General features: G+C 43.4%; 1 protein-coding gene across 4 annotated transcripts in view; it reads left to right on the forward strand.

The window, feature by feature from the left end:
- ctif (CBP80/20-dependent translation initiation factor) overlaps positions 1–21,859 on the forward strand; it is a 233,910-nt gene that overhangs the window by 192,578 nt on the left and 19,473 nt on the right. For all 4 annotated transcript variants that reach the window (XM_063042593.1, XM_063042592.1, XM_063042594.1 and 1 more), the window contains 2 exons: positions 11,270–11,425; positions 15,553–15,606. In XM_063042593.1, coding sequence (XP_062898663.1) covers positions 11,270–11,425; positions 15,553–15,606 — 210 coding nt within the window. The remainder of the gene's footprint in view (positions 1–11,269; positions 11,426–15,552; positions 15,607–21,859) is intronic.

Consider the following 21,859-nt stretch of genomic DNA (forward strand, 5'->3'; position numbering starts at 1 on the left):
TAGAGTGGTAGATGCCTGGAATGTGCTGCCTGGGGTGCTGGTGGAGACAAATATGATAGGGGCATTCAAGAGGCTCTTTTAAAGTTCAAGTTTAATTGTCATTCAATAATACATGAATACCCATGATACAGCCAAACAAAAGAGCATTGGTCTGGGGCCAGGGTGCAAAACACTGTACCAATAGTCACACACAGCTCAAGGTACATCGCACATGTAAGACAGCAGTAGAATACAGTCACACAGAAAAAGTATAGTCCAAGTCCTTGAGTTCACGAATGTTGCAGCAGTCTGCAGTCGAACATAATACATCTTCTGCTGAGCGAACACTGGAGGGCAGCACCGCCAGCACGAACGTTGCACCACGCCACCTCCGGTGAGTGCACCGACTGCGGCGCCTCGCTCCTGGGTGGCTGCAAGCAACTGACACCATGGTTTGAGGCCTAGTCCTTGCCAGGACCGAGGCCATGCCGCTCCTCGCTGTTCACCAATAGAACCGCGAATCAGAACTTGCGGATTTCTGCATACCAATGTCCAACAGTGTCTTGATAGCACAAGAAAACGCCTGAGACCATCACTGGCTGTTAGACTGCACACTGCCGTGGAGCACTGATACCTCTTTGATACTACCCACACCGTCCAGCTCCTTGTTTCTCCACTGACGGGTTAGACATGCAGAACTTTAAGAAGTTTATATGTCCTCCTCATGAAAGCGTAGGCTTCTATGGAAAAGAGTAAAAAGTTGACGTTTCGGGCTGGGACCCCAGATGTCCTGATGTTCATCGACTGTTTATATTCATTTCCTTTGATGCTGCCTGTCCTGCTGAGTTTCTCCAGCATTTTGCAGACGTAACTTACCAATTAACCTCCTAATGGTTACGCCTTTGGACTGTGGGAGGAAACTGGATAACCCGGAGGAAACCCACGTGCTCCCAAGGAGGACATAAAAAACCCCTTATAGACAGTGTTGGAATTGAACTCTGAACTCTGACACCCTGAGCTGTAATAGCATTGTGCTAATGCTATGCTATCATGGTGCCCTACTAGAACTTTCCTCTCGTCCTTTCAACACCCACATCCAGAAAATTAAAAAGAATTTTTGTTGAAAACCTCAACATTTCTCCGCACTCATTCATTTTTGCAGTATGTTACAGAGAAGGCAGTTTGTGACCTTCATCTTAATAGCGAGAGAAACAGTAGATGTGCTGGTGTTCTGTTTGCTGTGTAGGAATGTTACTTTGATTCCTGAACAATTTTTTATCGGAGGAACCAGCAGTATAACATTTTCTCCTCATTCTTGACCTTGGCAGGACAATGTAGTAGCACTGGGCACAATGATACAAATTCAATGCTGCACTAACCGGTACTAAATTGCTTAGTGTCAATTCCCGTACACAGTGTAAAGAAAAACAAAATAATTGTTACTCTGGGTCCGATGCAGCACAAAAAAAAAATAAGATAAAGAACATAATAATATAAAACACACAATAAATATTAATACGTAAGATAGCTTTTATACATAGATTGATTGTCTGTCCATAATGTGACAGGAGTGTCTGTACATAAGGTGTCTGTCTGGAAATGATAAAGTAGTGGTGGTCGGGGGTGTGGAGGGGTGGGTTAGTGGGTGGAGGTGTTGATCAGCCTCACTGCTTGCGGAAAGTAACTGTTTTTGACTGTGCTGGTCCTGGTGTGGGTGCTACGTAGCCTCCTCCCTGATGGGAGTGGGACAGACAGTCCATGAGCAGGGTGGGTGTGATCCTCTATGATGTTGCAGGCCCTTTCCCAGCACTTTTCTGTGTCTATGTCCACAATGGTAGGTAGGCTGGTGCCGGTGATGCTTTGGGCAATTCTGACTACCCGCTGTAGAGCCTTCCCGCCCACCACAGTGTAGTTAATGTACCATGCAGTGATGCAGCTTGTTAGAATGCTCTCTACTGTGCACCAGTACAATAATAGAAACATAGAAAACCTACAGCACAATACAGGCCCTTCGGCCCACAAAGTTGTGCTGAACATGTCCTTACCGTAGAAATTACTGGGGTTACCCACAGCCCTCTATTTTTCTAAGCTCCATGTACCTATCCAAAAGTCTCTTAAAAGACCCTGTAGTATCCGCCTCCACCACTGTGGCCGGCAGCCCATTCCACGCACTCACCACTCTCTGAGTAAAAAACTTACACCTGACATCTCCTCTGTACCTACTCCCCAGCACCTTAAACCTGCGCAGAACAAGCGCTACACATGCCCTTACACTTCCTCCCTCACTACCATTCAGGGCCCCAGACAGTCCTTCCAGGTGAGGCAACACTTCACCTGTGAGTCGGCTGGGGTGATATACTGCGTCCGGTGCTCCTGATGCAGCCTTATATATATTGGCGAGACCCAACGCAGACTGGGAGATTGTTTTGCTGAACACCTACGCTCTGTCCGCCAGAGAAAGCAGGATCTCCCAGTGGCCACACATTTTAATTCCACGTCCCATTCCCATTCTGACATGTCTATCCATGGCCTCCTCTACTGTAAAGATGAAGCCACACTCAGGTTGGAGGAACAACACCTTATATTCCGTCTGGGTAGCCTCCAACCTGATGGCATGAACATTGACTTCTCTAAGTTCCACTAATGCCCCACCTCCCCCTCATACCCCATCTGTTATTTATTTATTTATATACACACATTCATTTTTTTCCTCTCTCTCCTTTTTCTCCCTCTGTCCCTCTCACTATACCCCTTGCCCATCCTCTGGGCTTCCCCCCTTCCCCTTTTCTTTCTCCCTAGGCCTCCTGTCCCATGATCCTCTCATATCCCTTTTGCCAACCAACTGTCCAGTTCTTGGCTCCATCCCTCCCCCTCCTGTCTTCTCCTATCATTTCAGATCTCCCCCTCCCCCTCCAAATTTCAAATCTCTTACTAGCTCTTCTTTCAGTTAGTCCTGACGAAGGGTCTCGGCCCGAAACGTCGACTGTACCTCTTCCTAGAGATGCTGCCTGGCCTGCTGTGTTCACCAGCAACTTTTATGTGTGTTACCTTAAACCTGTGTCCTCTTGTGGCAACCATTTCCACCCTGGGAAAAAGCCTCTGACTATCCACACGATCAATGCCTCTCATCATCTTATACACCTCTAACCTCTATCAGGTCACCTCTTATCCTCCGTCGCTCTAAGGAGAAAAGGCCAAGTTCACTCAACCTATTCTCATAAGGCATGCTCCCCAATCCAGGCAACATCCTTGTAAATCTCCTCTGCACCCTTTCTATAGTTTCCACATCCTTCCTGTAGTGAGGCGACCAGAACTAAGCACAAGTGGGGTCTGACCAGGGTCTAATATAGCTGCAACATTACCTCTCGGCTCCTAAATTTAATTCCATGATTGATGAAGGCCAATGCACCGTATGCCTTCTTAACCACAGAGTTAACCTGCGCAACTGCTTTGAGCGTCCTGTGGAATCGGATAATTTGGGTATAGTTGTCAGAAGCTGTAGTATCACTAGTGCAGGAAATGCAGCTGATGATTGCAATCCACCTGACGTTGTTAGTTATTACAAAGGAATCTGGTGAGCTAGCCCATGGCAGCCTTGTAGAATGTGGCAGAACCAGGTACAACACTTGCAAAGACAGGTGAGCTTTACAAACTACTTGATTTATTTTTAGTACCGGTCACAATTATGGAGCATTCTGGAGTTATGTGAATAAAGCAGCTACCACTTCAAATAAGAACAATGTGGATTATAAATTGCAAGCAGTAAATTGACGTTAAAAGCTCGCCTTTGCACTGTCTGTGGAGCACAGGCTGACGGATATGGTTTGCAAAATGATGACCATGAGACGTTAGCATATCCATCAGCCAAACAGTAAGACAATGGGGTTGTGTTAATCGGCTTGTATCAAACCAGGCAACGTGGACTAAGTTATTTGCACCATTGTGACTAGGTTCTAGCCGGCAGACCAGGTGGATGTTGTCAAACGTGCTCACAGGTATAGTTGCAATTAGTAGCTGATCTATTGTGTACTTGGAGAATCAGCTTGCACAGACACTAGTCTTGGGCATCTGGCTCTCTGTCTTCCAAAACTTTTAGAATACGTGTACCAATTAGTTTGCCCCAGCAGGGGTATTTGAACATTTAGAGGTGTCTCCCACTGTAGATATGCAATTCAAAGTTGTCAACCCAAAGTTTTAAAGTAAACACTGTTATTGTAACTATTGTGATTGTATTGAATCACCTGTTGTTACCTTTGATCTTAAGGGTATAAAATGTGATGGACTTAAGGGTTTGTGAGCCTCTACCGAGAGCATCTCCAGAACGATGCCTGCTTGTCTTGATGCATAAAGATTACCAGCTTCAGTATCTCTCCAGTGATCTGATCGCAGTCACAACAGTTACCTCATTACAGGAAGAATGTGGAAGCTTCAGAGGGGGTGCAGAGGAGGCTCACCAGGTTTAGAGAGCATGTCTTATGAAGAGAGGTTGAGTGAGCTAGGGCTTTCCTCTTTGAAGAGAAGGAGTGTGAAAGGTGACTTGACAGAGGTGTACAAGATGATAAGAGGCATAGATAGAGTGGACAGTTAGAAATTCTATCCCAGGCGGAAATGGCTAATATGAGAGGGCATAATTTTTTAAGGTGATTGGAGCAATGTATATGGCAGATATCAAAGGTAGGTTTTTTCCACAGAGAGTTGTGGGTGTGTGGAACGCCCTGCCAGGAGTGGTGGTAAAGACAGATACATTAGGGACATTTAAGAAACTCTTAAGATAGGCACATGGATGATAGAAAAATGGAGGGCTATGTGGGAGGGAAGAGTTTGATTGATCTTGGAGAAGTTTAAAACGTTGGCACAACATCATTGTCTGTATGGACAACACTACACTAGAGTGTTCTATGTTCTTTTGAAGTGCTGTATTTCCTAGTTATGGTATACAGCAGCAAAGCGGTTCAGTAAGTGGGCCAGCCCGAAGATCCTGGACCATTGATCCACAGGCTTGACATTGAACACCAGCCTGGCTGTGTCGCCGTCCACAGCTCCAATCTGCTAATTAAATTTGCTGACGACACTACACTGATTGGCCTAATCTCAAATAATAATGAGGCAGCCTACAGAGAAAAAGTCATCACCCTGACACAGTGGTGTCAAGAAAACAACCTCTCCCTCAATGCCGCAAAAACAAAGTTGTGGACTACAGGAGGAATATAGGAACACTCACAACGCGCTGAAGGAACTCAGCAGGTCAGTCAGCATCAGTCAGACTACAGGAGGAATATAGGAACACTCACAATGCGCTGGAGGAACTCAGCAGGTCAGTCAGCATCAGTCAGACTACAGGAGGAATATAGGAACACTCACAACGCGCTGGAGGAACTCAGCAGGTCAGTGAGCATCAGTCAGACTACAGGAGGAATATAGGCATCCGTTAGTCTCGTGAGACCATGGATTTGCGCCTTGGAAGGTTTCCAGGGCGCAGGCCTGGGCAAGGTTGTTTGGAAGACCGGCAGCTGCCCATACTGCAAGTCTCCCCTCTCCACGCCACTGATGTTGTCCAAGGGAAGGGTACTAGGGCTGATACAGCTTGGCACCAGTGTCGTCGCAGAGCAATGTGTGGTTAAGTACCTTGCTCAAGGACACAACACATTGCCTCAGCTAAGGCTCAAACTAGCGACCTTTAGATCACTAAACTGATGCCTTAACCACTTGGCCACACACCAACACACAGGAGGAATGGAGACAGGCTAACCCCTATTGACATCAATGGATCTGGGGTTAAGAGAATGAAAGCTTTAAGTTCCTCAGTATACACCTTACCGAGGACCTTACTTGGTCTATACATACCGACTGTGTGGTGAAAAAGGCACAACAGCGCCTCTTTCACCCCAGACGGTTAAAGAAGTTTGGCATGAGTCCCCAAATCCCAAGTATTTTCTATAGGGGCACAATTGAGAGCATCTTGACTATCTATATCACTGCCTGGTATGGTGCAGACAGCCCAGTGCATCTGTAGGTGTGAACTTTCCACTATTCAGGATATTTACACCAACAGCTGTGTAAAAAGGGCCTGAAGGATCACTGGGGACCCGAGTCACCCCAACCACAAACTGTTCCAGCTGCTTCCGTCCAGGAAAGGGTACCGCAGCATAAAAGCCAAGACCAACAGGCTCCGGGACAGCTTCTTCCACCAGGCCATCAGACTGATTAATTCATGCTGATACAATTGTATTTCTATGTTATATTGGCTGTCCTGTTGTACATACTATTTATTATAAATTACTATAAATTGCACATTTAGATGGAGACGTAACGTAAAGATTTTTACTCATGTATGTGAAAAATGTAAGAAATAAAGTCAATTCAATTCATGTCAGTATATAAATCTTGTATTTATAACAATAACTAACTTGGCAGTAGTAACACTGTTACTACAGATTGTCATTAAAAATACCTACTCGCCTATGTGAGATTTCAAACCAGTCAAAGTAGTTGGCTCTTTGCTGTTTTAGCAGTTCAGCAACAAGTAGATTCAGTAATGCGACAACATTCCTTTAGAATGAGATGAGAGGGACCATTGAGCGCATCTGCACAGAGCATTGTCGCAGGAAAGCTGCATCAAGGACTCCCATCATCTGCGATATGCTCTCTTCTCACTGCTGCCATCAGGACATGGGTACAGGAGCCTCAGGACCCACACCATCAGGTTCAGGAACAGTTATTACCCCTCAGCCATCAGGAAGGAGGTACAGGAGCCTCAGGACCCACACCACCAGGTTCAGGGACAGTTATTACCCCTCAGCCATCAGGAAAGAGGTACAGGAGCCTCAGGACCCACACCACCGGGTTCGGGAACAGTTATTACCCCTCAGCCATCAGGAAAGAGGTACAGGAGCCTCAGGACCCACACCATCAGGTTCAGGAAGTTATTACCCCTCAGCCATCAGGAAGGAGGTACAGGAGCCTCAGGACCCACACCACCAGGTTCAGGAAGTTATTACCCCTCAGCCATCAGGAAGGAGGTACAGGAGCCTCAGGACCCACACCACCGGGTTCGGGAACAGTTATTACCCCTCAGCCATCAGGAAAGAGGTACAGGAGCCTCAGGACCCACACCATCAGGTTCAGGAAGTTATTACCCCTCAGCCATCAGGAAGGAGGTACAGGAGCCTCAGGACCCACACCACCAGGTTCAGGAAGTTATTACCCCTCAGCCATCAGGAAGGAGGTACAGGAGCCTCAGGACCCACACCACCAGGTTCAGGAACAGTTATTATACCTTAACCACCAGCTTCTTGAACCAGTGTGGATAACTGCTCTCAACTTCACTCAGCCCAACACTGAACTGTTCCCACAACCTCTGGACACACTTTCAAGGATTCTTCATCTCATGTTCTCAATATTTATTACTTATTTATTATTACTATTTTGTTTTTTTTTCCTTTTTATACTTGCACTGTTTTTTGTCTTTTGCACATTGGCTGTTGTCCACCTTATTGTAAGCAGTTTTTCATTGATTCTGTTTTGTTTATTTATATTTACTGTGAATGCCCACAAGAAAACGAATCTCAGGGTTGTATATGGCGACACATATGTACTTTCATGATAAATTTATTTTGAGAGAGGGTGGTAAATTTATGGAATTAATTGCCACAGATGATTGTGGAGTTGAGAATATTTAAATTGAGTATATTTAAAGCGGGTGTTGATAGGTTCTTGTGTCAAAGGTTACGAGCAGAAGGCAGGAGAATTGGGTTGAGAGGAACATAAATCAGCCATAATGGAGTGGCGGAGCAGACTCGATGGGCCAGATGTCTAAAGGACAGCATTACCAGTGATGTCCACCTCCTATGATCAAATTAATAAGACGAGGGTGATGGTCATGGGCTGTTATTGAGATTGAGAGTCTGTGAGCAATGATATACCACAGGGTCAGTGCAGGTTATTACTTACAGTACATTAACAATTTGAATGTAGGAGGTTTGCAGTTGATGTGGAGACTCATGGTATTGATAGTGTGAAGGGAATCTTTTCAAACTGCTGATCAAATTGTTCGGATTGTAAACTGGGCAGAGAAATGGCAAATGGAATTTAATCTTCAAAATGTGAGATTTGTGAAGAGTGATGAAGTTAGGATATACACAATGGTAGAAACCTAGGGAACACATACTCACTGGAGGAAAGCCCAGGAAGGGTGGGGGGCGGTGTCAGGCTCTTTACACAGAGAGTGGTGTGTGTGTGAAACACCCTGTCGGGGTGGTGGTAGAGGCAGATTTATTAGGGCATACGAAGCCTGAAGACACACCCTCAATGTTTCCGGAACAGCTTCCTCCCTTCCCAATCAGATTTCTGAATCTGATCAGACAATGACTGCCTCACTCTTTTTTTGCTCTTTTTGCACCAATTATTTAATATACACTGTGTATATTTCTTATTGTAATTTATAGTTTATTTTAATAAGTATTGCAATGTACTGCTGCTGTGAGACAACAAATTTCATAACACATGCCAGTTATATTAAACTTGATTCTCATTCTCATTTAAGAAACTCTTATGATCTTAGAGTAGGTGAAATGAGATCTTAAGAGTAGGTGAAAAGGTCAGCACAGCATTGTGGGCCGAAGGGCCTGTGTGCTGTACTGTTCTATGTTCTGAAGATCCAAGGATCCCTAAGTACAACTTGACAGCAGCACAGGTAGAGAAGATGGTTAAGAAGTTACACAGGATGCTGGAGCATAGAAAATAAGCCAGCTGGAAAGCTTATAACCTTGGCTCTGCAGGATGAAGATGGACATACCTTACCCCATGCCAGACAGGTCAGTAACATGCTAAATATTTAAACATGCAAATACAACAGTATGACTTTGTGCATTTCATTATTATATTTCTCACCTGGTTCTCCCGCGTAGAGCTGATATTCCTTCTGAGGAGCAAGCATGCCCACTTTCACTTCCAGCTCACATCCCTGCCATTTCCCAGTTCCACATTTCACTCCATATTCAACACGTCTCCAGTTTAGCCTCTGTTGGATTCAGAAGGTTTAGATCCGAGGTTCTTGTGTAAGTCAAGAAAGAGGCATCAAACCTGTTACTTTGCTATGGTTTTATTAAGTGTTAATAGAACAAAGAGCTTTGAAAACTGACAGTAACACGCGTCTAGTAGGAAAAAAAGGGAAAGAGGACTAAAGATGCCGAGCTTGCATGTTCAGCTCTTTTTACACCATAGATAAGAAACAATCCATTCAAATTTGTAGATAACAATTAACCAATCACAGAGCTTCTATTCAAATAGTATGAAACTAAATAATGTTCCAGAATCATACAGATTTGTAACCACTGAGGGCACACTGAGCAATTGTATGTACATACTGTGATCACTAGGAAACATACTAAACAGTTACATGTACATAAGTAGTTCAAAGGTACAATTATTATCAAAGTATGTATGCAATATACAACTCTGAGATTTGTCTTCTCCAGACAGCCACAAATCAAAGAAAAACATCAACCCCCTCACATAAAAAAACAAATCTTGCAAAAGGCAACATGATCATCAGCTCCCAGCCACGCAGAAAAAAAATAGTGCATACGGCAGCAAGAACATCGAACCCTAAACCACCCCCACCACCCCATACAAAAAAAACTAACAAATCATATTATTTATTTAAAAAATTCCAAGCAGCGATTAAAAGTTAAAACTAGCAATTAAATGGTGTGATCCAACAGTTTATTGCGTCTTCTCGGTGCTAGTATAAAGATGCTGTTTGGTAGTATTTGGCTCAATGATGTAGGTGGTGCCTTCTAAACTGCGTTCTTTAGAAGAGGTGGTATCTCCAGTAACTTTTCCAATGTAAAGACAACAGGAATGTATTCTCATGTACACATGGTACAACTATTTCAATTCCAGTCCCCATTCCTGTTGTGACATTTCGGTCCGCGGCCTCCTCGGCTAACACAATGAAACCACTCTAAGGGTGGAGGAGCAACACTTCATATTCCATCTGGGTAGCCTCCAACCTGATGGCACGAACATCGATTTCTCCAACTTACGTTAATATTCCGCATACCCTTTCCCCACTCTGGCCTCTTACCTCTTCTCCTCATCTGCCTATCACCGCCCCCCCCCCCCCGGTGCCCCTCCTCCTTCACTTTCTCCCATGGTCCATTCTCCCCCCACCCCCACCCAAACAACCTGGCTTCACATATCACCTTCTAGCTTGTCCTCTTACCCCTCCCTCCAACTTCTTATTCTGGCATCTTCCCCCTTCCTTTCCAGTCCTGAAGGGTCTCAGCCCAAAATGTCGACTCTTTATTCATTTCCATAGGCGCTGCCTGACCTGCTGAGTTCCTCCAACGTTCTGTGCGTGTTGCTCTGGATTTCCAGCTTCTGCAGAGTCTCCTGTGTACATGATACAAGTGCCTGGTAGATGCAGGAGGCGTGTTACTGGCCCAGTGATATTTTTGTATATCTTCAATGCAGCAAGAATGATAGCCTGGGTGACCTCAACATTGTAAGGAGGAGCCTTTTTACCTTGGTCAGCTTTAACAGCACCTTGAGTCAGGAAGTGAACCATTCAGTCTTCAAAACACAGAAAGACATTGTTATTTAGCCATACATCACAGGCCTTTCCAGCCCGCTGAGCCCGCGCCACCCAGTTACACACGTGACAAATTAACCAACCGACCTGTATGTCTTTGTAATGTGCAAAGAAACTGCAACACCCAAAGGAAACCAATATGGTCATAGGGAGAATGTGCAAATTTCTTACAGACAGTGGAGGAGTTGAACCTGGGTCACTGGTGCAGTGATAGTGTTATGGTAACTACTACACCACCATGCCACCCCAATTTTTCTCTAGGGCCATGACTAACTACTAGTTCCATCTTCATTGGCATGAATAATCTGAGGCACAGGTGAAGCACTCTAATTTGATGCAGTTAGAGTCTAGGACCAGAGGGTAAAACCTTAGAATAGAAGAACGTCCATTTACAACAGAGATGAGGAGGAATTTCTTTAGCCAGAGGGTAGTGAATGTATGGAATTCATTGACACAGACAGCTGTGGGTGCCAGGTCATTGGACATATTTAAAGCAGAGGTTGATAGGTTCTTGATTGGTCAGGGTGATTAAAGTTATGGGGAGAGAGCAGAGGAATGGGGTTCAGATGGATAAAAAGAAATCAGCCGTGGAGCAGACTTGATGGGGTGAGTGGTCAAATTCTGCTCCTATGTTTTACAATCTAATATACAAAGTAAGCAGACTTTGAGATCCCATTTTTCTTTGTCTTGTTTCAGAAAGATTTCACGGTGAGGGATGAGCTGCAGCAAAGTGACGTTGAGCACTGGCTGGGATTCATCACCTTCCTCTGCGAGGTGTTTGGAATCATGAGAAGCAATGCAGGAGAGCCTTTCCGTGTGCTCGTCTGCCCGATCTACACCTGTCTCCGTGAGGTAAGTCACCTGCTCCTTAATTCAGGAACAGCTTCTTCCCCTCCGCCATCCGATTCCTAAATGGACATTGAAGCTTTGGACACTACCTCACTTTTAATATACAGTGTTTCTGTTTTTGCACATTTTTAAAAAATCTATTCCATATACGTAATTGATTTACTTGTTTATTATGTTTTATTTTATACATTATAATTTTTTTTTCCTCTCTCTGCTAGATTAAGTATTGCATTGAACCGCTGCTGCTAAGTTAACAAATTTCACATTACATGCTGGTGATAATAAACCTGATTCTGATTCTAATTCTGATCCCAGTGGGCTGCTGAGAAACAAATTATTATAATGTAGAGGATTTTGGATAATTACATGGATGGTCGGGGTATGGAGGGCTATGGTCCAGGTGCAGGTCAATGGGACTATGCAGAGTAATGGTTTGTCATGGACTAGATGGGCCGAAGGGCCTGTTTCTGTGCTGTAGTGTTCTCAGGAACAGGCCCTTCGGCCCACAATGTTGTACCAAACCAAATCAATTCATAATCAAATGGGCATCTAGGCTAATCCCTTCTGCTTATCCCTCCATTTTCCTCAGATTCGTGTGCCTATCTACAAAGTCTCTAATGTATCTGCCTCTACCACCACCCCTGGCCGTTCATTCCGGACACCCACCACTCTCTGTGTAAAAAAAACTTGCTCCCCACAGCTCCTTTGAATTAGGTGTATAAGGGAATTGATCATGTGGATAGTCACGGGCTTTTTCCCAGGGCTGAAATGGCTCATACAAGAGGGCACAGTTTTAAGGTGCTTGGAAGTAGGTAGAGAGGAGATGTCAGGGGTAAACCTTTTACCCAGAGAGATGTGAGTGCATGGAATGGGCTGCCGGCGATGGTGGTGGAGGTGGATACGATAGGGTCTTTTAAGAGACTTCTGGATAGGTACATGAAGCTTAGAAAAATAGAGGGCTATGGGTAAACCTGGTAATTTCTAAAATCAGTACATGTTTAGCACAGCATTGTGGGCCGAAGGGCCTGTATTGTTCTGTAGGTTTTCTGTGTTTCTATGACCCCCTCTCACCTTAAATGCTAGTATTAGACATTTCTACCCTGCGAGAAAAAGATGCTGTCTGTCTATTCTGTATGCCTCTCACCGTCTCATAGCCTCTGTGGGATCTCCCTCAGCCGCTGCAGAGAGTTTGTTTGATAGCACGTGCTGTCCAGTCCAGACAGCAGCCTGGTAAACCTCTCCTGCACCCTCGGCAAAACCTTAACATTCTGTGATTCTGATAGTCCCAGAGAGGGGCTTTCACTTCAGAACCAGACTCAGGTTTATTATTACAGTTTCATATCATGTGAAATTTGTTGTTTTGCAAATGCAATGCAGTGAAAAATAAAAAATCTATCAAGTACAAAATAAATAATGCAAAAAGAATAAAATAGAGTGATAATGTTGCTGGGTTCCTTGTCCGTTCAGAAATCTGATGGCCGAGGGGAATCATTGGGTGTGCGTCTTCAGGCTCCTGTACCTTCTCCCTGATGGTAGTAACAATGGATGCCACCCTGCCCTTGGAATTATAACTGACCTTCAGTGACAAATAAGCTCCAGGTGTATAACTCTTTACTGGGCTGCCTTCCAGAAAGCTACCGAAGTCATCCTAAAATGTCACTCCCTCAGTTTGCATTTCATGGCCATTTTATCGGTTACTGGATCCTGGACTTCCTGTCAGATCGCTGGCAGGTGGTAAGAGTGGGCTCCCTCACCTCTGTCCCTCTGACCCTCAACTCAGGGGCCCCTCAGGGCTGTGTCCTAAGCCCCCTCCTTTACTCTCTGTATACCCATGACTGGGTCGCCGCCCACAGCTCCAATCTGCTGATCGAGTTCGCTGACGACACTACACTGATTGGCCTAATCTCAAATAGAGAAGAAGTCATCACCCTGACACAGTGGTGTCAAGAAAACAACCTCCCCCTCAATGTCGCAAAAACAAAGGAGCTGTTGTGGACTACAGGAGGAATGGAGACAGGCTAACCCCTATTGACATCAATGGATCTGGGGTTGAGAGGGTGAACAGCTTTATGTTCCTGGGCATAAACATCACTGAGGATCTCACGTGGTCTGTACATACCGGCTGTGTGGTGGAAAAGGCACAGCAGCTCCTCTTTTACCTCAGACGGTTGAGGAAATTTGGTATGGGCCCCCAAATCCTAAGAATTTTCTATTGGGGCACAATGTAGAGCATCCTGACTGGATGCATAACTGCCTGGTATGGGAACTGTACCTCCCTCAATCACAGGACTCTACAGAGTGGTGCAGACAGCCCAGCGCATCTGTAGTTGTGAACTTCCCATGATTCAGGACATTTACAAGGACAGGTGTGTAAAAAGGGCCAGAAGGATCACTAGGGACCAAAGTCACCCCAACCACAAACTGTTCCAGCTGCTACCATCTGGAAAATGGTACCGCAGCATAAAAGCCAGGACCAACAGTCTCCGGGACAGCTTCTTCCACCAGGCCATCAGACTGATTAATTCATGCTGATTCAACAGTATTTTTATGTTAACTGTCACTTATTCGTTGGAGCACTTCTCTGTTTTCATGGATGTTTGCAAAGAAAAAAACATTTCAGAATGTATATTGTGTGCATTTCTCTGACATTAAATTGGACTTTTGGACGTTTATATCGACTATCCTGTCGTACATAATATTTACTTTAATTTACTATAAATTGCACATTGCACATTTAGACAGAGATGTAATGTATTGATTTTTACTCCTCATGTATATGAAGGATGTAAGTAATAAATTCAATCCAATTCAATTCATTATTTTAAGTTTTCTGAGAAAACGGTGACCATAAGACAATGGAGCAGAATTAGGCCCATTGGGTCTGCCCTGCTATTCAGTCATGGCTGACCTATTAACCCTCTCAACCCCATTCTGCTGCCTTCTCCCCGTAACTTTAGACTCCCTGACTAATCAAGAACCTATCAACCTCCACTTTAAATATACCCAGACTTGGCTTCCACAGCCGTACGTGGCAGCAAATTTCACAGATTCACCACCCCCTGGCTAAAGAAATTCCTCTTCGTCTCTTTTCTGTAGGGACATCATTCTATTCTGAGCCTGTGCCCTCTGGTCCCAGACACCCCCATTACAGGCTCCTCCATAGGAGATGGTGATGTAATCAGTCAGAATCCTCTGCACGGTTCATCTGTAGGACCCTGATAACATGCAATTGCTAATTGTTGAATACCAGGAGTGTTTCTGAGAGTTGAATAATGATGAGAGTTGGTGCCTGTGAGTTTAATAGGAGGCAGTTGCCCTAACAAATACCAGTTTTACACAGCTGCGACTGTAGTCGCTCCATTCACTTTGGGCTTGTAAATTTGTTTTCAAAGTACATATATGTCACTATATACTACCCCGAGTTTCATTTGGTTGCGGGCATTCACAGTAATTACAAAGACATTACAAAGAAGGCGGGAGAGTGGGACTAAATAGGAGAATGGATCAGCTCATGATAAATGGCGGAGCAGACTCGATGGGCCGAATGGCCTACTTCTGCTCCTTTGTCTTATGGTCTTATGGTCTAAATGCACACTGTGCAAATTTCAAAGAAAAAAACAATAAGTAATAAATAAATGATAATAAATGATAAATATTGAGAACCTGTGATGAAGAGTCCTTGAAAGTGAGTCCAGAGGTTGTGGGAACAGTTCAGTGATGGAGCAAGTGAAGTTGAGTGAAGTTGTCCCCTCTGTTCCAAGAGCCTGATGGTTGAGGAATAGTAACTGTTCCTGAACCTGGTGGTGTGAGTCTTGAGGCTTCTGCACCTTTTGTGATCAACAGCAACAAGGGAGCATGATCTGGGTGGGAGTGGGGGGAGGTCCTTGGTGATGGACGCTGTTTTCCTGCAACAGTCTCCGTGTCGATGCACTCACCGGTGGGGAGGACTTTACCCATGATGGACTGGGCCATATCCACTTGGCCTGTTGTCATCATGTGGCAGAAAGTGATCTTTCTATAATATCGTGACATTGTACATAAATTGATATCTTCTTCCTTTGTATTAATGATCAAAATTTTCTTTTTTTCTCCCTGAATAATGGACTCTTGCTGCTACAACCCTGCCTCAGCTGTTACTATCACAAGATGTCAAAGAAGATGCTGTCCTCTGTTGTTCAATGGAGGTAGGTTTTAATGCTGTGATTTTACAATAAAGAAGTGTATGTAATCTTCCGCCAGAGGGTGGTGAATCTGTGAAATTCATTGCCACAGACGGCTGTGGAGGTCAAGCTGTTAGATAAGTTTAAAGCAGAGGTTGATAGGTTCTTGATTAGTCAGGGTGTCAAAGGTTATGGGGTAAAGGCAGAAGAATGGGGTTGAGAGGGATAGTATATCAGCCAAGACTGAATGCTGAAGCAGACTTGATGGGCCGAATAGCCTATTTCTGCTCCTATGGTCTTACTATTGTGACTGTAAATACAACAATGTTTCACAGATGAATGTGATTTTTCTTGTTGAATTTGCAGCTTTGGCATGGATGTTTCTGTATGAGTGAAGCACATTGGTTTTGTGCCGAATTTGTGGGGCCAAACATCAGGATTACACTAGACTGCATGTTGAGAGTGTTACTTGATTTTCGTACTGTTTGCCTTGATCTGAAGTCATGATCATACAGTCAGCATGACAGGAAAGAGGGCGGGTTGACGGATTAGAAGGCATACGCCAATGAGGGGTTGGACAGACGTGGGTTATTTTCTCTGGACTGGTGGATCTGATAGATGGTTTCAAGATTATGGGAGTCATAGATAGAGCAGACAGACAGTATCTTTTTTCCCAGGCTTAAAATATCTAATACCAGAGGGCATGCATTTAAGGTAAGGGCGAGGTGGGGTGTGAGGGTTAATTTCAAAGGAGGTATGAGGGGAAAGTTTTTCTTACACTAGAGAGTGGTGGGTTCCTGGAATGGTGGTGGAAGCAGATACAATAGGGACTTTTAAGAGACGTTTAGATAGACACATAAATGTGAGGAAAATAGAAAGATATGGACATGCTGCAGGCAGAAGAGATTAGGTTAATTGGCTATTTGATTACTAATTGATTTGGTTCAGCACATCGTTGTGGGTCGAAGGGCCTGTTCCTGTACTGTACGTTCTATAAATGCATTCAGAAGAACACTCTTGTGGACAGAATGTTGCAAGACTAACATGGTAATTATGAATTTAGCTCTAGAGACTAAATCTGGGCAGATTAAAGAACTGTCAATGGGAGAGACCTATTCATAGAAATGATCACAAACTAATCAGATTCAGCAGAATCGCAGAACAAGACAGAATTAATCCGAAGTACAGGTTGTAAACGGCAATGACAGCAATTTTGCTAAAATTTTAAAAAGATTTAACAAAAGTGGACTGCAAATAGGCAATGGGAGGCACTTAAAGATTCATGAGTTCGAAGTAAATTTATTATCAAATAACATATATGTCACCATATACAACCTAGAGATTAATAAGCAAATAATGTGCAAAAGACAACAAACTGTGCAAATAGAAAAAGAAAAGAAAGGCAAAAATAATATTAATAAATAAATAAGCAAGAATATGAGATGAAGAGTCCTTGAAATTGAGGTTGTGGGAATAGTTTAGTTCATTATCAGGGTGAGTAATGTTCCAGTGGGTTAAAAGATTCTGTCACAGTTCATTACTTGCATTATCCTATTCTGTCTCTAAACATGCGAACGTCATTGGGTGGCTGCCAGAAATGAGATATCCTGGTGTTTTTCTTCCTCATTTCCCAGTCCACAGCAAGCTGGAATCCATAATAATGCACCATCCTCAGGCTTACCAAGGACTTTTGCGGAGTAAGCTTGGTGGGCCGGATGGCCTGAATCTGCTCCTATATCTTATGGTCTTACCTGGCACCAGCTTAGACAAGGCCTTTAAACCAGGCCCATGTTATTTTACTTGAGACCCCAGTTGGGCTATTGTGTTCAGTTCTGGTCACCTCATTATAGGAGGATATGGAAGCTTTAGAGAGGGTGCAGAGGAGATTTACTAGGATGCTGCCTGGATTAGAGAGTATGTCTTATGAGGACAGGTTGAGTGAGATAGAGCTTGTCTCTTGAGAGCAAAAGAGGGTGAGGGATGACTTGTTGGAAGAGTACAAAATGAAGAGAAGCAAAGATTGAGTGGGTGAAACAATAAGACCATGACATAGGAACAGAATTAGGCCATTCAGCCCATTGAATCTGCTCCACCATGGCTGATTTATTATCCCTCTCAACATCATTCTCCTGTCTTCTCCCCATAACCTTTGATGCCCTGGCCTATGAACTCCCATTTTAAATAAACCCAATAACTTGGCCTCCACAGCAATCTGTGGCAATGGATTTCACAGATTCACTACTGTTTGCCTAGAGAAAATCCTCCTTATCTTTCTTCTATTTGGACGTCTCTCTATTCTGAGACTGTGCCCTCTGGTACTAGACTTCCCCACTACTGGAAATATCCTCCCCACATCCACTCTGTCTTGGTCTTTCAACCCCCGCACCCCCCCCCACCTTCTAAACTGTAGCAAGTACAGGCCTAGAGCCATCAAACGCTTCTCATGTGTTAATCTTTTCATACCTGGAATCATTTCAGTAAACCTCCTCTGGACACGTTCCGATGTCAGCACACCTTTTCTTAGATAAGGGGCTCAGAACTGCTTTAAGTGCAGTCTGACCAATGCCTCATAAAGGCTCAGCATTACATCATTACCTCTATATTATTGCTCTAGAAATGAACGCTAACTTTGCATTTGCCTTCCCTTGCCAGTGACTCAACATGAAACTTAATTTTCAGGGAAACCTGTACAAGCACTCCCAAGTCCCTTTGCCCCTTTAATTTGTGAATTTTCTTCCTGTTTTGAAAACAGTCTACACTTTTATTTCTTCTACCAAAGCACATGGCCATCTTCCACTTCCTTGCCTCTTTTCCCAATCTAAGTCTTTCTGCATACTGCCTGCTTCCTCAACACTACCTGACCCTCCACCTATTTTTATATCATCTGCAAACTTGTTTACAAAGCCATCAATTCCATCATCCAAATCATTGACATATAGCGTGAAAAGAATCACCTCTACACAGACCCCTGTGGAACACCATTATTCACCAACAGCCAACCAGAATAGATCCCCTTTATTCCTGCTTTTTGTCTCCCGCCAGTTTGCCAATATTTTATCCGTGTCAGTATCCTTCCTGTAATAACATGGGCCTCATGTGTGGCACCTTGTCAGAGGCCTTCTGAAAATCCAAGCAACCAACATCCACTGACTCTGCTTTGTCTATCCTGCCTATTATTTCTCCAAAGAATTCCAACAGATTTGCAAGGCAACATTTCCCCTTAAAGAAACCATGCTGACTTTGGCTTACTTTATCATGTGCCTCCAAGTACCTTTTAACCTCATCTTTAATTAAGGACGAAACCGCATTTTTAAGGTACAATCCCCAGAAGGCCATCTCACAAGTGAAGTGACAATTCCAGACTAAACTTGGATCAATGAAGGCTAATTGACAGTTGTGGCAGGGCTTGAATGTTATCACCTCTTATAAAGTGCAATCAAGTGACATAGCTGACAACAGGGCATCACTTCCAGATGAGCTCAATGCCTTCTACGTTTTGACATGGAGGAAGCATCACAAACTCCCGAAGCCCCCAGTGACCCTGTGACTTCAGTCTCAGAGGCTGATGTGAGAGCACCCTTCTGGACAGAGAACCCGTGGAGAGTGTCTGGCCCAGCTGCTGGTACCTGGCCGAGTACTAAAGACCTGTGCTAATTAACTGGATGGGGTGTTCACTGAGATCTTTAACTTCTCACTTCAGCAGTCTTAGGTACCTACCTGCCTCGAGCAAGCTTCAACTATAATGGTGCCTAAAAGGAACCTAGTAATTTGCCTCAATGACTTATCATCCAGTAGCACTTATGTCCACAGCTTTGAGAGGTTGGTGATGAAGCATATCAACTCCTGCCTGAGAGGAGACTTGGATCTGCTCCAGTTTTGCCTAGCAGCACACCAGGTCCACCGCAGATGCCATTTCACTCAACCCTGGAACATCTGGACAACAATGCCTCATGCATCAGGATGCTTTTGTTGACAACAGCTTGGCATTAAATACTATCATCCCTTCAGAACCAACCAATAAGCTTCAAGACCTTGGCCTCTACCTCCTTGTGCAGTTGGATCCTCAGTTTCCTCACTTGGAGACCCTAGGCAGTTCAGATTGGCATCACCTCCTCCATAATCTCCAACAGCACAGGTGCACTACATCGCTGTGTGTTTAGCCCCCAGCTCTACTTGCTTTACATTTATAACTGTGTGGATAAACTCAGCTCGAATGCCGTATTTAAGTTAGCTGGTGACACCACTGTCATAGGCTGAATCAAAGCTGGTGATGAATCAGCATATAGGAGGGAGATTAAAAACATGGCTGAGTGGTGTCAGAACAACAATCTCTCACTCAATATCAGCAAGACCAGAGAGTGGATTATTGACTTCAGGAGGAGGAAACCAGACATCCATGAGCCAGTCCTCAGAGGGGAATCAAAAGTGAAGAGGGCTAATGACTTTAAATTCCTCAGAGTTATCATTTCAGAGAATCTGTCCTGGGCCCAGATGTGCAATTACGAAGAAAGTATGTGGTGCCCATACTTCCTTAGAAGCATGCGAAAATTCAGCATGACATCTAAAACTTTAACAAACTTCTATAGATATGTAATGGAGGGTATATTGACTGGCAGAATCACAGCCTGGTATGGAAACACCAATTCCCTTGAATGGAAAATCCTACAAAAAGTAGTGGATATGGCTCAGTCCATCACATGAAGGCCCCCTCCCCACCATTGAGTACATCTACCCGGAGCACCGTTGCAGGAAAGCAGCCTCCATCTTCAGGGACCCCCACCACCCGGGTCATGCTCTCTTCTCACTGCTGCCAGAGAAGAGAGCCTTAGGAGCCACACCACAGGGTTCAGGAACAGTTATTACCCCTCAACCATCAGGCGCTTGAACCAGAGGCAATAACTTACCTTGCCCTATCACTTTCTTTCTTTTTAAATCTTTTTATTGAGTAAGTATACAAAAAAGGTAAGCCATATAAACATTAATACAATGTTAAAGTATAATAAAATTCCAAAAGATAACAATACCAAAAAGAAAATACTACAAACAATGTAATTTAAGCATAAGAAACCAAGATAACATAATAGTATACTAGATTTTATATATATCAATGGAAAAAAAAGAAAAAAAAACCCCCAAAAAAAAACCCACCGTGCAACTAACTAAAAGCAAAGCAAAGCAATGGGCTAACTTGAAACCAAACAGAGTTAAACTTAAAATCACGTCCTCAATCCCGACCTCCATTAAAACAGTGAAGAAAAAACAAGAAGGGTAAATATTACATTAAATGAAAATATCGAATAAAAGGTCCCCAAATCTGTTCAAATTTAAATGAAGAATCATAAAGGTTACTTCTAATTTTCTCCAGATTCAAACATAAAATCGTCTGAGAAAACCAAAAAAAGGTAGTTGGAGCATTAAGCTCTTTCCAATGTTGTAAAATACATCTTTTCGCCATTAAAGTAAGAAATGCAATCATTCTACGGGCTGAAGGGGAAAGATTACTAGAAATTTTAGGTAGTCCAAAGATAGCAGTAATAGGGTGAGGAGAGATATCTATATTTAATACCTTAGAAATAATATTGAAAATATCTCTCCAAAAAGTTTCCAAAGTAGGGCAAGACCAAAACATATGAGTTAAAGAGGCTATCTGCCCCGAACATCTATCACAGAAAGGATTAATATGCGAGTAAAAACGCGCTAACTTATCTTTGGACATATGTGCTCTATGAACCACTTTAAATTGAATTAGGGAATGTTTAGCACAAATAGAGGAAGTATTAACTAATTGTAAAATCTGCCCCCAATCATCCACAGAAATGGTAAGCCCCAATTCCTGTTCCCAATCTACCCTAATCTTATCAAATGGAGCTTTCCTAAGTTTCATAATAATATTATAAATCATAGCCGATGCACCTTTCTGACATGGATTAAGGTTAATTATCGAATCTAAAATATATATAGGAGGAAGCATTGGAAAGGAAGAAAGTATAGTACTTAGGAAATTTCTAACTTGTAAATATCTAAAAAAATGTATTCTTGATAAGTTATATTTATTAGATAATTGTTCAAAAGACATAAGGGAACCATCTAAAAATAAATCCAAAAACCGTAAAATACCCTTAGTCTTCCAAGTTTGAAAAGCGCGATCCGTAAAAGAGGGAGGAAAAAATATGTTACCTAAAATAGGAATCGCTAACCCGAATTGATTAAGATCAAAAAATTTTCTGAATTGAAACCAAATGCGCAAAGCATATTTAACTATCGGGTTAGAGACCTG

Source organism: Mobula hypostoma, chromosome 3 (assembly GCF_963921235.1).
Source record: "Mobula hypostoma chromosome 3, sMobHyp1.1, whole genome shotgun sequence".
In the NCBI taxonomy this organism is placed as follows: Eukaryota; Metazoa; Chordata; class Chondrichthyes; order Myliobatiformes; family Myliobatidae; genus Mobula; species Mobula hypostoma.